The sequence below is a fragment of the Rana temporaria genome, chromosome 10, assembly GCF_905171775.1.
Source record: "Rana temporaria chromosome 10, aRanTem1.1, whole genome shotgun sequence".
Classification (NCBI taxonomy): Eukaryota; Metazoa; Chordata; class Amphibia; order Anura; family Ranidae; genus Rana; species Rana temporaria.
In genome coordinates, this window is record NC_053498.1 from 110,836,683 (window position 1) to 110,852,680 (window position 15,998).

General features: G+C 40.3%; 1 protein-coding gene across 14 annotated transcripts in view; it reads left to right on the forward strand.

Moving 5' to 3' along the window:
* The window catches only part of AGRN (agrin), a 578,793-nt gene that overhangs the window by 477,834 nt on the left and 84,961 nt on the right, over window positions 1-15,998 (forward strand). For 11 of the 14 annotated variants that reach the window (XM_040325970.1, XM_040325977.1, XM_040325979.1 and 8 more), the window contains 5 exons: window positions 3,812-3,936; window positions 7,101-7,206; window positions 10,168-10,509; window positions 11,978-12,142; window positions 13,998-14,125. In XM_040325970.1, the coding sequence (XP_040181904.1) occupies window positions 3,812-3,936; window positions 7,101-7,206; window positions 10,168-10,509; window positions 11,978-12,142; window positions 13,998-14,125 (866 nt within the window). The remainder of the gene's footprint in view (window positions 1-3,811; window positions 3,937-7,100; window positions 7,207-10,167; window positions 10,510-11,977; window positions 12,143-13,997; window positions 14,126-15,998) is intronic. The other 3 variants (XM_040325972.1, XM_040325976.1, XM_040325978.1) reach the window with 1 other exon arrangement.

The window sequence follows — 15,998 nt, forward strand, 5'->3', positions numbered from 1 at the left end:
TGTCCTAAAAACCTAAACGGTTCAATCATAAAACTGTTGTTTTTCTGTGCAATGAAAAAGATATAATAATATAATAATAAAATAAAAAATAAAATAAAAAAATAATAAATAATAGTCCAAAAACAGATAGTACAATATCACTGCAGGATTAGTGATAGTGAATAAAACTATATCCAGTGCACAATCAAGTGATAATGAAAATATTAAAAATAAAGTCCAAAGTGCATCTGTGCTCCATTCAACAATTCAGATGATCAGTGGTTAATTCAGTGAAGACTTGTTACATTGTGCTCATTCAATGAAGACTTGTTACATTGTGCTCATATGTCTGTGAATCAAACCAGCCCGATTTTCCTCAGTGTGGGGATTATTTTTACCAGCCTCTTACCTTCTTGAGGCTTTTACCAAGCCTGTAACAGGAGCTGCTCTGCAGTCACATAAATACAATCCAGGATCCAAAGACGGCTCACACTCCTCCCCATTCAGGCTCTCAAAAAGAAACACAGGAATGCCTCCATAGCATAAAACCACAGGATATCAGTTTAATAAAGAAAAACGAATACACTCACAAACATTGCTGTGTTAAACAGCGTGTGTACAATCGAGTGTCACCGCTCTGCGGCCGCAAAGCAGGTGACTTCACCAGCAAGCCCTCTGTGTCCTCCTCACGCGTATCGCGACAGCCCTACGTCGCTTAATCATAGGATATCCTATCTATCCTATGATTAAGCGACGTAGGGCTGTCGCGATACGCGTGAGGAGGACACAGAGGGCTTGCTGGTGAAGTCACCTGCTTTGCGGCCGCAGAGCGGTGACACTCGATTGTACATAGGATATCCTATCTATCCTATGATTAAGCGACGTAGGGCTGTCGCGATACGCGTGAGGAGGACACAGAGGGCTTGCTGGTGAAGTCACCTGCTTTGCGGCCGCAGAGCGGTGACACTCGATTGTACACACGCTGTTTAACACAGCAATGTTTGTGAGTGTATTCGTTTTTCTTTATTAAACTGATATCCTGTGGTTTTATGCTATGGAGGCATTCCTGTGTTTCTTTTTGAGAGCCTGAATGGGGAGGAGTGTGAGCCGTCTTTGGATCCTGGATTGTATTTATGTGACTGCAGAGCAGCTCCTGTTACAGGCTTGGTAAAAGCCTCAAGAAGGTAAGAGGCTGGTAAAAATAATCCCCACACTGAGGAAAATCGGGCTGGTTTGATTCACAGACATATGAGCACAATGTAACAAGTCTTCATTGAATGAGCACAATGTAACAAGTCTTCACTGAATTAACCACTGATCATCTGAATTGTTGAATGGAGCACAGATGCACTTTGCACTTTGGACTTTATTTTTAATATTTTCATTATCACTTGATTGTGCACTGGATATAGTTTTATTCACTATCACTAATCCTGCAGTGATATTGTACTATCTGTTTTTGGACTATTATTTATTATTTTTTTATTTTTTTATTTTTTTATTTTATTTTTTATTTTATTATTATATTATTATATCTTTTTCATTGCACAGAAAAACAACAGTTTTATGATTGAACCGTTTAGGTTTTTAGGACACTTGCATTTTTGGACTTCTTTTCAGTTGTTGCTTTTTCCTGCATGTGTTTGCTAATTAGTAATTAACCACTTTCCAGGAGAGCTGGAGCTTTCATTCACTGCTATTATTGTTTTAATTATTAGCACTTTGCACTTGTTTTTCATCAAGCACTTTAAGGATTTATGACACATATTTTAAAAAAAAGGATTATTATCCCATGTACACTGTGCGGCCAGTCAGGCACTTTTATCCATTGGATTTCATTATTTATTCACTCGCAGTTCCTTCCACATCTAATTATTGATGTTGGATGGTATTCTTTGGGCATAGACCTCGAGTGTTACACATTTTTACCCCAGTAGAGGACGGACTCACTCTCATACTTTAGGAATCATTGTTTAGAATATTTTATTGTTTTAAATTATTGTCGGTTTTTAGTATTTGCAAGCGCCACTACATCCCCCAGGAAAATACCCCTACTCTTGTAACAAAAATCTCCAAATGGGCCTATTGATCCTTCAATAACTTGTCATTACTTAAGTTGTAACTAAATGGTAAACTTATTTATTGCTGTATGTGCCACCTGTTAGAGAGATTAATCATCTATAGCAGGGCTCAAAATTTCAAGTCCTGAGCCACTAGCCAGGCCTTAAGAGTTACTCGCCACCAGTTTCTCCATCCAACACCATCCCTGCCCCACCCCTAAGTCCGCCCCTAAACACGCCCTTGTAAATTATCTCATGAAATTACACTGTCAAATATTTTAAGCAGAATTAAGTTCCAAAAATAAATATTAACAACTTTAACAATAGTAACATAAAGCATATCAGTACCCATCTGTGCAGCCTCAGTGTGCCCGTGAACGCAGCCTCAATGTGCCTGTGAACGCAGCCTTAGGCCCCGTACACACCATAGAATCCATCCGCAGATAAATCCCAGCAAATGGGTTTCAGCGGATAGATCCTATGGTGTGTACACGCCAGCGGATCTGTTTCCGCGGATATATCTCCCCTGGGATGGATTCCAGCAGATCGAATATTCGCTGACATGCAGAACATATTCATCTGCTGGAGTCCATCCCAACGGATGGATCCGCTGGTCTGTATAGACTCACCGGATCCATCCGTCCGAAGGGATCCCCCGCATGCGTCGTAATGATTCGACGCATGCGTGGAATTCCTTATATGACAGCGTCGCGCACGTCACCGCGTCATAATCGCGGCGACGGCGCGACACGTCATCGCCAGAGGATTTCGGCGCGGATTTCAATGCGATGGTGTGTACACTCCATCGCATGAAAATCCGCCGAAATCCTCGAGAGGATTTATCCGCGGAAAAGGTCCGCTGGACCGTATTCGCGGATAAATTCTATCGTGTGTATGGGGCCTTACAGTGCCCCATTAATGCAGCCTTACTGTGCCCCATCACTTGCAGCCTTACTGTGCACCATCAATGTAGAATTACTGTGCCCCATTAATTGCAGCATTACTGTGCCCCATCACTTGCAGCATTACTTTGCCCCATCACTTGCAGCATCACTGTGCCCCATCAATTGCTGCATTACTGTGCCCCATCAATTGCTGCATTACTGTGCCCCATCAATTGTCGCATTTCTGTGTCCCATCAATTGCCGCATTTCTGTGCCCCATCAATTGCCGCATTTCTGTGCCCCATCAATTGCCGCATTTCTGTGCCCCATCAATTGCCGCATTTCTGTGCCCCATCAATTGCCACATTACTGTGCCCCATCAATTGCCACATTACTGTGCCCCAACCCTTTGATCTGCAGATAGGTGAAACAGTGTGGATACAAAAGTAATAATGTTACTTTGTATCGCTTCGTCTTTTGTCTAACAGTGTTCGTAAACCCTGTGCATAATGGTTCATTTTTGTTTTGAAAAAAGCAGCTGCTATTACAGCTCCTGTATTCACACAGAAACTCCAGGCTGTCATTTTGACAGTTAGGAATTGCTGGAAAGTGTGTGTGGGGAGCTGAGGGACAGAAAGACGTTATGTAATACAGACCTGTGTATTTTCATGAAGTTTTATGGTGCATGCCTGCCTTGGATATCTACTAGGAGACCTGGTTTAAATAATGTTTATGGTCAATCTGCTGTTTTCGTTGGTCCTGTATATCATTTTGATAACATTACATTTTTATAAATACATTTTTGGCAACAGAAATGTGTATGTATTGGCTTGTAAGTTGTTTGTCGCTAATCATTTGTTCTGCTGACTTTGTGCATCTTATTTCCAGATCCATCAGCTCCCAAATCCTGTAATGATATCCAGTGCCAGTTTGGTGCAACGTGTGTGGTGGTTGGAGGCATTGCCCATTGCGAGTGCCCGTCACCTCTGTGTGCAGAATCTAACCTTACCAAGGTAATGGTCACATTTCCATCCATCGTCCGTGGCTTATGCCAGATTCCAACTGGTGTCAAATCACAAAAATGTTATTATGTGGTCATTTAATAGAAAACTTTCAGACGCAGATTTCTAATATATGAATTAGACATCTGTTTTCATCACCTATGTTATCAGGAATGGGCAAGTTAACTTAGAATTCAGAAGCCAGCCTTTCCTGGAAAAAAAGGGGTTTGCCATGGCTGACCTTTTTCTGCTGGTTGCTTGGCTATTATGATGACCTTCTGCCTTCTGTACCTTTTTTAGAATTCTGACTTGGAAAATACTGTGTATACATATGAGGAAAGGCAAAGTAAAGTCAGAACAATATACAGGCAAACCCCCCAGGTATGACCCCCAGACACATAGCATTTGCAGAAAGTCAGCATTGTAACAGACTACGGGTTTCCTTTAAATATAAACTTTCAGTGACTACAAGGGAAAAGAAAATGTAAGCAACAGCTATAAGTCTGTAAGAGTATTGGCTTCCGGGCTCCTGCGTATAAGGCCCCGTACACACGACCGAGTTTCTCGGCAGAATTCAGCCAGAAACTCGATCGGAGCTAAATTCTGCCGAGAAACCCGGCCGTGTGTACACTTTCGGCCGAGGAAGCCGACGAGTTCCTCGGCGAGCCAAATAGAGAACAAGTTCTCTAGTTCCTCGTTGTTCAATGAGGAAAGTTGGCTCGCCGAGATCCTCGGCGGCTTCACAAGGAACTCGACGAGCAAAACGATGTGTTTTGCCCGTCGAGTTCCTCGGACGTGTGTACGGGGCCTTAGAGTACATGCAGTGAACATATCAGTATTACAGTGCAAATAGATAAACAACTACAAAATGGGGGTTAATTAAATTCTGGAAATCTCAAAATTCTGCAGCGTCTTTGCACGGCATTCTAGAAAAAGAAGGTTATGGGTTCCTAAGAACACACAGGGCAAATCTGACACAGTATCCATCACACAGCAGACACCATCTGACCTATATCCATGCTGGAGTCACATACAGATCACATCCATTTTAGACAGACATTCTCACAATCTGGACATACTGTAGATTCAATTTAAACAATATTTCATTTGCTGACCCTTGTACCTTGCATCATTTCTTCTTAAATTCCCAGAAGCTCTGTTTAACAATATTACAGTGCAGGATAATTTTATTTGCATCATTGCAATCTGAAATGATTCTTAGTCCATGTATGAAAATCCAGGGCAAAGAAGGTTCTAAAAAAGCACTTGTGTACATTTGATTATTTACATATTGTGAATAATAAGCAATAGTAATTTTAACCGGTTAAGGACCGCCGCACGACTACGTCGGCAGAATGGCACGACTGGGCACATGGACGTACAGGTACGTCCCCTTTTAAGATGACCAGTCGTGGGTCGCGAGCACGTCGTGCTCGCAAACCCGGTCCTGTCCTCTGTGACCGAGCCCGAGGGACCCGCAATCCGGTCACAGAGAGGAAGAACGGGGAGGGGTGAGTGTAAACAAATCTTCTCCGTTCTTCCTAGTGTGGCTGTCACTGATCGTCTGTTCCCTGTGTTAGGGAGCGACGATCAGTGACGTCACACACACAGCCAAGCCCCCCCCCACAGTAGGTACACACTTAGCCCCTACAGCGCCCCCTCCTGGTTAATCCCTTTCACTGCCAGTGTCATTTTCACAGTAATCAGTGCATTTTTATAGCACTTTTCACTGTGAAAATGACAATGGTACCAAAAATGTGTCAAACATGTCCGATGTGTCCACCATAATGTCACAGTCATGAAAAAAATCACTGATCGCCGCCATTAGTTGTAAAAAAATATATATAAAAAAAATTAAAATAAAACTATCCCCTATTTTGTAAACGCTATACATTTTGCGCAAACCAATCAATAAACACTTATTGCGATTTTTTTTTTGTTTACCAAAAATATGTAGAAGAATACGTATCAGCCTAAACTGAGGAAACAAAACTTTTTTATATATATTTTTTTGGGGTTATTTATTATAGCAAAATATTGATTTTTTTAAAAAAATTGTCACTCTATTTTTGTTCGCAGTGCCCTTTGTCTCCTTCATCCCCCACCCCACTGTAGTGTGCTTTGCGCCCACCCAATACAGTGTCCTCTGTCCCTTTTACCCCCTCCCCACTGTAGTGTCCTCTGCCCCCTCATGTGATGTTCTCTGTCCCCCCCACTTTAGTGTCCTCTGATCCCCAAATCAATGTCATCTGACACCTTCACACCCTCCCCGCACTCTAGTGTCCTCTATCCCCTTCACCCCCCCCCCCCACTGTAGTGTCATCTTTCCCCTTACCTCAATGTAGTTTCCTCTGTGCCCCCCCATGAAGTGTTCTCTGACCCCTTCACCCCCCCCCCCCAATGTAGTGTCTTCTGTTCCCTTTACCCCCCACACTGTAGTGTCCTCTGTGCCCCCCCATGCAGTGTCATCTGTCCCCTTCACCCCCCTCTCTGTAGTGTCCTCTGTGCCCCCTCATCATGCAGTGTCCTCTATCCCTTTCACCCCCCCCCCCCAAATGTAGTGTCCACCAGTGTGTAGGTAGCACACCACTCTCCTACCTTACACCAGTGTATAGCAGAGCAGGGGTGGGATCTGACAGAGTTACCTTTTTACATTAACAAGCTGGTGAATGGTTGCTAGGACTGCCCGGCAACCAATTACCTGCTAGTTCATGTAAAATGTTAATTTCAGCAGCTCTTGCCTCTGCTCTCTATCCAGTACTGTGACTTCTCCCGATCTCCGTGTTACAGTGAAGAGGAGAGCGGCGGCGGCTGTGGCTGGGGGAAGGTCTGTGTGTGGGGCTTTGTTCCTGATTGACCCGTCGGCTATCGACAATTTGCTGACCCCCCACCTTAAGCTAACACTACCAGCAAAATAAACCTGTGGGTCCAGTGCTATGTTTCCACTTTTCTCAAATGTCAGTGAAGAATGTAGGGACACACTATATTCCTGGCACATCAACAGTTAATCTTCTGTACTTGCAGGAAGTTTAAAAAGATAAAAAATGTGCATGTATTCTAGAGATGTATTAAATCGTTTTTTTTTTTTTTCTTGCCATATACTTTAAATCCCTATGACATATTCTTTATGCTCTGGCTGACTTAAAGCAGTAAGATCTTTACTCTTTTTCTTTTAGGTCTGTGGTTCTGATGGAGTGACCTATGGAGACTGGTGTCAGCTGAAAACCATTGCTTGCAGGCAGGGTCGTACCATCACTGTGAAGCACACTGGGCCCTGTCAAGGTACTTTAAACTGAATTCCCACTGCAACTCAGAATAATGTTATATGGCGAAAGCTTTCATTTCTATTTTAACTTTTAAAACTTTCTCTAAGACAAAGTTATTGAAATGCAGTTTGCTGTCTTCAGAGCCATGGCTGTGTTCTTTCTGAAAGGCCTGTTGTGCCTAGTAAGCGTAGGTTGGAATATAACTTGACATCCGTTCACTTTGTACTCAGCTAAGAGAATAGTTTATAAAATCTACAGAAGAACAGAAAAATAAATCAAACTCTAGTTTTAAGGGCAACTTCCCACTTGGATATTGAAATGCATCACAAACTGTATTTATGAATTAAGCAACAGGCATGTCACTATTAAAACCTTGAATTATATTTATAAACTAGTTAGTTCCTTTATGCTAGTAAAATACTTGAAGTTTGATTTGTGCCCAATGGGATATGTTCCAACTTTCCACTACAGTTGTGAGTACAGAAATGTACGTAAATGTACATTTTAAGCAGTCCGTTCCATATGTGCTGCTTCATTTTTTACAGACACTTTGCTCATGGCAACAGGAACAAATATGAACACATTAATTTGAACACAATAGGTTTTCCAAAAGCACTGCATTTCAGTAACACCAAAAGTTTTGATGATTTAATGTTACCCTTCACATTTGACTGATGTGTCTATTTCTGTATACTGTAACCAGTACCATAATCCTCAATGAAAAGTATTGATGTTGTTATTCCAAAAGTCTGCTCTAAGGTACAGCATAACATATACAGGGGCCATATCCTTCTTTAAAGCTTCTAGATAAGATTCTATCTGCTTGTCAATTGCAGTGTCCATTTTAAGATTTATATATCACCACCTTCAGGTATCTCTAAATTCTCCCAGTCTGAGTTCTGCGGTACAAGAGATTACAAGAGTCTGATGCTGAGCCAAATTCAGACATTGCATTTAAAAATACAGTTGATTTCTTTTTTTTTGCAATGAATACATAACTGCATTATACATTCTATGATCACAGCATACATTTGCATTCTATATCATCATCATCATCATCATCATCATTGTAATAACAGTATAGACAAACATTGTTTTTGACAATCCAATAAAGGCTTACCTAAAAAATCTCCTTTTGTAAGTTCTGCCTGTCTGCTGTCAATCTCTTTCCACAACTTCCCAGATTACCTGCATATTTTGCAGTGTCTCCTCTGCTCATTATTTTGGTTTACATTCAATGTGTAAGGACTATATATCACATGGTACCCTGCTATCTACAAGCATAGATTCCTGTACTGACTCTGCCTCCCAAAACTCCTCCTTTCATCAACTCTGTAGTTCAGAAGGCAGTCTCTGTGAAATGTGTGACACAGCATTGCCTACTCCCAAGGCATAGTGAATACATGTCACAGAATTTAAGGAAGGAAATGTTTGGGGATCGGCAGAAAGTACGTTTACAAACTTACTGAGAGTTCCGATTAAAAGGCTAGAAATGCTTTAAATACAATGTAGACATGAATCTATTATTTCACATTTTGGCCATTGATCATCTCTAACTGCTGTTTTATATCAAATTTTACATTTAAAATGTTTACATTTCATTATGTAAAATCTTCAATTACCTTGATAATGCCTATTAAGCCATTAATAAATATCCTCATAGTCATCTATATATATAAACTCAACGTGTGTGTGTGTGTGTGTGTATGTTCCAGCATCACGTCCAAACGGCTAAAGATATTAACATGAAACTTGGCACACATGTTACTTATATGTCAGCAACAAACATAGGATAGGTGGTTTAACCCTTACCCACCCCCATTTGCCATGGTCGGGGTTTTCCTTTAAAGTCCCATTCAACTCTATGGGAAATACATGTTACTTCATAACTTCCAAACGGCTGTACATATTTCGATAACACTTGGTCACATGTTACTTATATGTCCACTTAAACTATAGGATAGTTAATTTATCCCTTAACTACCCCCATTTGTGAGGGTCGGGGTTTTTGTTTAAAGTCCCATGCAAATCAATGGGAAATGTATGTTCCCACATAACTTCTGTACGCCTGGAGATATTTCAATAATACCTGGTACACATATTACTTATATGCCAAATAAAAATATATGACAGTTAAATTAACCCTTACCTACACCCTTATATAAAAGATGGGTATATTTATATTACTATGATTTTCCTCCCCAAAAGGTTAAGATAGGAAGACCGGGCAACGCCGGGTATTCAGCTAGTAAATGTATGAAGAATGAAGGTTTCCTTGTTTTAATTATATCCAGACTCCCCCTTCCAGAATTATTTGAACAGTATAAGCCATGTGGATAGGTCTTCTTCTTTCTTTCTTAAAATCAATAGAAACATATGTCAACACATGTGCGTCATGAGATGCACATTGACATGCATTTTAATGTGTTTCCATTCACTACAACATAAAAAAAAGTGTATTTCCAGTCTCTAATTCCAGGAAATTCTATTTTTTTTCAATGAACACTTTTCATCCTCTATGTGATTCGATCCATTGCTAATTCTAATGATTCTAATTTACAGAGGCAGTTGATTTGTTGCTGCCCAGTTGCAGTTGATGTCCTTACTATGATTCTTAACCTGTCAGAATGTCTTCTTACTTTTTTTGCAGTTAACATAAAAAAAATAAAAATAAACTTTAATAAAAAATAATAAATTACAAAAGGCTGTACATGGCAGTAAAATTGTATTTCAGCACTGTACCACTAGACATAGACCAGTGCACCAGAAGGCAAGTTTTTCTGACCCCAGGGAGAAAACATTTTAGCACAAGCTTGTAGGTACATAATATTGATCTTTTTAATTTTTAATTAAATTGCTGGACATTAGAAAACATCTGTAAATACAAACTTTTCAAACTTCATAACAAAAAAAATTCTGTAGTAAAATTAACAGGCGTTTGAACATGTTAACTTTGGGTTATTTTTACATTTTTCAGAAGCCATCACAATGGCTAATCTGCAGACACTGGCTCCAACTGGGACCCCTGGCCCACCAATCGGACGATCACTTCCCACGCCAGCATCCCCGAAGGCTCGGAGAAAACCTGACTCTTTCCCATTGGTAATGGAGACTGAAAGCCCCCGCCAGCGTTATACAAGCACTGCCAGGCCAGTTACTCAAACATATGCAGTCCGCACATCAACAGCAAGGCCCGGTGTTACTGTGCCTACCATGAGGCCTACTACAACACGAATATATGATGATTCTGGAAGTGGCAGTGGTGATGATGATCTAGAAGCAAGTGGAGATCAGGAATTAAGTGGAACTGAACCAGGAGGTATGTCTTATGTTCCCTGAAATTGGTGGTAGTGCATAACAGTTTGTGCCATTTTGATCCCAATTATTCTGAGACACCGATTGCTTTGTTTGTAAGGCATTTAACTTTTATATATAACCAAACTAGTCCAAAAATATGTCATTTTGTAGTAATTATCTGAATGACTTACTTGGATCCTAAATTCAACAACTCTTCTGTTCTATGTCATATTGTCAAGCCAATATTAGTTATCTGGAATGTCTGTCATATCCCAGAACGGTTCATTGATCTGAGAATACTAATGGAAGAATCTAATTGCAAAAACCTCTGAAGTTGAATGAGGGATTATGAGCTTTAGCTTCCAATGCAGCCTTGGTTTTGATAAAAATAGTTTTCAGTATATGTGTTATTTATTCAACACTGTTTTATAAGGTGCCCATAAGATTCGGCCAATGCAACCTCCTGTTAGGGAGGCCGTATCTATCTTATTTGGCCATGCCTCAGATTCTGGATGCTCTGCAGTCAAGTAGATTAATCTATTGTGGTTGGTCCCCTTTAGGTTTGGTTCACATTATAGCAGCTGTGATTCCTAGTGCGATTATCTAGTGCGACTTGTTTGCATTATGTTTTTGATGCATTTTTGATTTTGGTACTTTTTGTGGTAGGTAAAAGAAACTGGATGCTGGTTGTTATGAAACCGGCACCCGCCGGTTCCTTAACAATCAGTGACTCATGTCTGCTGTCAGTCAGGGATTCCCAGCTGACAGCGGGAATGAGTCATTGGTTGTTAAGACGGATGCCGCAAAATGCAGGAAAAAAACGCATGTACATGCATTTTCGGTGTGTGTATTTGAAGTCCATGGGGCACAAAATCTCGCTACATTGCACCAAAGTAGTATCTGTACTTTGCCTAAAGTTACATCACAGTTGCATTGCATTAACGTGAACAAGCACTACTGAAATCAATGTGATTTCTATTGTCATGCGATTCTGTATGATTCTGAAAATCGCACTAGTGTGATCCAGGCCTTACTCATAGTATGTTCATCATCAAATCCACAAAGTATTCTAGTTTTGGATAGGGAAGGGATCATTTACAAAACCTGTTTTTTAAATTTATTTTTTTCTTATCTGTTGCCAGTTTGTGACATCTTCTTTTACTTAGGCTTAAACCAACATATTTGCAGACTGTGACTTAAGTGGAGATTTCTCCACACTTCCTTTTGCAGTGACAATATTGTTTCCAGAAAAAGGAAGTTAAATCTCCCCATGGGGCACAGACTGTGCAATAAGCCCAACGGTCATTCTACCTTTTCCCTACTCTGTCCAAAGCTAAAAATAAAACAAATGTGGTTGGTAGTAAGTTTTGTAGACTGTGATTTCTCATTCCTCATCCAAGATAGTAATTTTCTTCCACTTTAAATGTATTAATGATTATAAGGGCTGGAAAGTTCAAATGATTGCTAACTTGTGTGATTTTACGTCACAGCAGATAAGTTTGATGGAGGAGATGAACAGCAGAAAGAATATGAGGAGACACTTGATTTCGAAGCCACGCCGGTGATGGAAAGGGCCAGCTGCTACAACACACCTCTAGGTTGTTGCTCAGATGGAAAGACCCCAGCCATCGATACTGAAGGCACTAACTGCCCAAGTAAGTGGTTTACTTATCCTCGAAGGAACAAACTTTTACCCTTGGGCCATTTAATATTCTGTAGCAGGAAATCCTGCTGAAGATCCCTGAACTGCACATTTGCAAATAAAAATTTGTTGAGAGGGTGTTTTTGTTGTAACACAATGGGGTTGATTTACCAAAACTGGAGAGTGCAAAATCTGGTCCAGCTCTGCATAGAAACCAATCAGCTTCTAGTTTTTTTTCTAGCCTAATTGAAGCTGATTGGCTACCATGCACAGCTGCACCAGATTTTGCACTATCCAGTTTAAGGCTACTTTCACATTGGGGCCGCATCTGCGTTAGCTCTAAAGCACCACTAGTTTTAGCGGTGCTTTAGCGCTGTTTAAGCTGCACTTTTTGGCCACTAGCGGGGCGCTTTTGATCCCGGCTAGCAGCTGAAGAAAGGGGGTAAAACTGTCATGTTGGGCAGGGCATTTTGGGACTCCCAAACCGCCCCAAAGATGCTGCTTGCAGAACTTTTTCTAAAGTCCTGCAAGCACACCGCCTCAATGTGAAAGCACTCAGGCTTTTACATTCCAGTGGCATGGGAGGCAGTTTACAGGTGCTATTTCTAGCGCTAAAACGCCTGAAAACTGCCTCAGTGTAAAGGGAGCCTTAGTAAATCAACCGCATTGTGATGACTATTACAAAATAATATTTTAGTGGCGAACGTGTAATCAACAATATACAATGTATATGTTTTCCTCTGTGAGCACACATTATTAAGAAGAATACACAGTGCCTTGTCTGCTTAGTGAAAGTTGTCAGTTTATCTTTTCAGCAAACATCACTCTTAGCTGGCTTGTGTTTTCAGAACAATCTATTAAAAAATCGAACTGCTAACCCGGATTAAATGATTAACTGTTAGGTAGAAACTTTGCAATACTAATGACAAAGAATCACATTCTTTGTTTACGATTTTTGGCCTTTATTAGAAAAAGTCATACAAAAACTGATTACTGCCATGATTTACAACTCAATTGTCCATGCATAATTGTACACGGGGACAGTGACATTACTTTCAGATTCAGTACCTTGCCTTCTACTTGATCCAATAAAACCGCTCCAGAAGTAGTTGACATATAGACTGTGCCACACTGAAGTAGTTGGACATAAACTAATATTTTAAGTTGTATAAATCAGTCAGTAGATTTGTACATCTGTCAGACTCCAGCAGGGAGATCTCCCTAACAGCTCTACTGTCTACAATAATCAGTAAATAAAAAATCTGACAAGAAGATTGAGCTTTCCGTGGGAACATGGGTGAAGAAATGTCATTATGTTTTGTGGGTCTGGTGGGTGACCCAACTGGTCAGCAAATAACCAAAACTGAAATACCAATGTTTGCCAATCTGACCCTATAGGTGCAACTTTTATTTTTGACACTGTGGCATAAAAGCGATAACCATGGAAAGGAATGGAAATAGATTAATAAAATTCTGGTCCCAGCGAGCTTTGCATTATGTTTTTACTTGTAACTGTCTACTTTTTCTTCTCTCCCTTTAACCACCTACTTTGTCTTTCTTTGTGCCCAGCAAGTAAAGGTTTCGTATTAAACCGCCTACTTTGGAAAATTGCTCTGTCTGGTAAAGTGCCATGCTACCTGCCCTTTTCTGCCACTGGATAAAGCAGCATACACTCAATTACTAACCCTTCATAGTTCAGCCCTGTGCCATGCTACTAACCCCACACCTGGCACTGCCTATAATGCCACTCACCTGATAGGCGGGAGAAGGGATGAGAATTAGGGTGGTATTATTTATTGTAAAGTCACTGTATTGCCAGAAAAAATCAAATGCTTATCTCTTTTCTTTTATCTTTTTTCTTTCTGCAGAAACAAAAACTTTTGAAGGTGTCCTGATCATAGAAGAGCTAGAGGGTCAGGAGGTGTTTTATACCCCAGAGATGTCAGATTACAAGTCAGAGCTGTTTGGTGAGACAGCAAGAAGCATTGAGAATGCGGTGAGTGATCACTGTACCAGAAACAGAGTACAGCACAGATCAATCAGCTGACCACCTGCCAAAAAAAAGGACACAACAAGGTTTACCAGACCCATTAAAATAGTAATGCAGTGCCTTTATACATCCAGTGCAATATAAAAAAGTACATAGAATAGTACCAAGCCAATGTTAAAATATACGCTGCTAGATGTAGAGCCCATGTTCTTGGATATATAGCGCAGTACATTAGCCACTTTCCTATGATATAATGGTGTCATATTGTTATGTCATCTCAATAGGGTTGGCCAGAGACTAATGAAGCATAGAAGGGTAGGAGGGAGGACTACAGCTGCTATTTAAAAGGTAGGGGTAGAGGGACACTAGACACAGATTTTCACAGGTTATTAAAATGCAGAGAGAGTCATTACTTGAGTCCAGATGAGCGAAGAAGAGAAGCTGATGGAGAAGAGGAGCCATGCAATATTAGTCGGTGCCAGTGTGCAAAGGTGTATTTGCTTTGGAAGAATAAATCGCCTCTAACGCTGGATTAAAAAAAAAAAAAAAAAGTTACGGCGCGTAGTGTATCTTAGAGAGAATCTTAGGAGAGAAGCGCCGATCTACGTGGATCTGCCCCTTTATGTTTTAAGACACAAAGAAGTTAAGTTTGGTTACATTTCCTTTCCTTTAAACCTACACTTTGATGTCCTTATGTAGACACTGAATACATTCCACAGTGATAGTGCAGATGCTGTAACATGTTGATTAAAAATCCTTTTTCTCTGGCCATGTTTGAGAGGAAAAGGCCAACAGCTTTGGTTACAGCATTAACCAAAATAACAGTCGCTGTACGCTCAGCATTGTCAGATTGCAAAGGGCATAATTTAATTAACACCTTGTTAAACTGAAAAGCAGTGTCAGTCAGAAAAAGTGAAAGAATTATGCTTTTGACATTTAAAACTAAAGGGCATGTATTTTTTTTTTCTTTCTCTTCTATATTTCTGTGTTACTTAAATAATATGTGTGAATGCTCATTGTGCACTTACTTTGAAGTTGTAACTCCAGTTATCCAGTCTGAGAAAGCTCAAAGAGCTGTTTAAAATGCACCCTTCGCCCACACGCATACACGCTCTGCAAAAAAGCTATATTAGAGAAGGTAAAACAGGATCATGAATAGTCAATTGCTAATAAACATAGTAAAGATGATAGTATAGATAAATTGTGTGTTTAGCTGGGTTACTACAGAAGAGGATTGAAGCGAAGGATCCCAGTACACTACTCATTGTGGATTGGAATGAATACTGTTTGTATAAGATAGATGATACTATACTCAAAGCTTGGCTGCTGCACAGCAAGCCACTAATGCAGCTCTCAGACATAGCACAGGTGGTAAGGATTGTAAAGGGAGAGGATAGGCTTGGCACTAAATAGATGCCATAGTCACATAGTGGAACCCATTTAAATTGGAAACACCCTGATTTAACAGGTTCCCAAAACAGTTCAAGTTATACCTTGAATTACGTTTATTACAATTGATACTGTGCTTATGTCACCTCTCAACAAAACTCTCAAGCCATAAAATGCCTGCTGTCATAGCTGATCACATGTACAGCACCATGGCAACTGCAGATTAAATTGAGGCTAAGATGGCAGCTTCCTTATGTGGTGTAAGATGCCTCAAAACCGACCCAGTGCTAGTTTTAAATTGGGATTTTTCCAAAAGATTAGGATACAAAGAGCCTGCAAAGACAGCAGGGATAGGCAACAACGCCTTCACAGGGTAAGGCATTGATACAATCAACATTGGATGAGCTGTAAAGCTGTACTCAATCAGCAGGTAATATAAAATAAAAAGAGAGAAAACAAAAGAGAAAAAGTTTGGACTCTACCTTAAAGA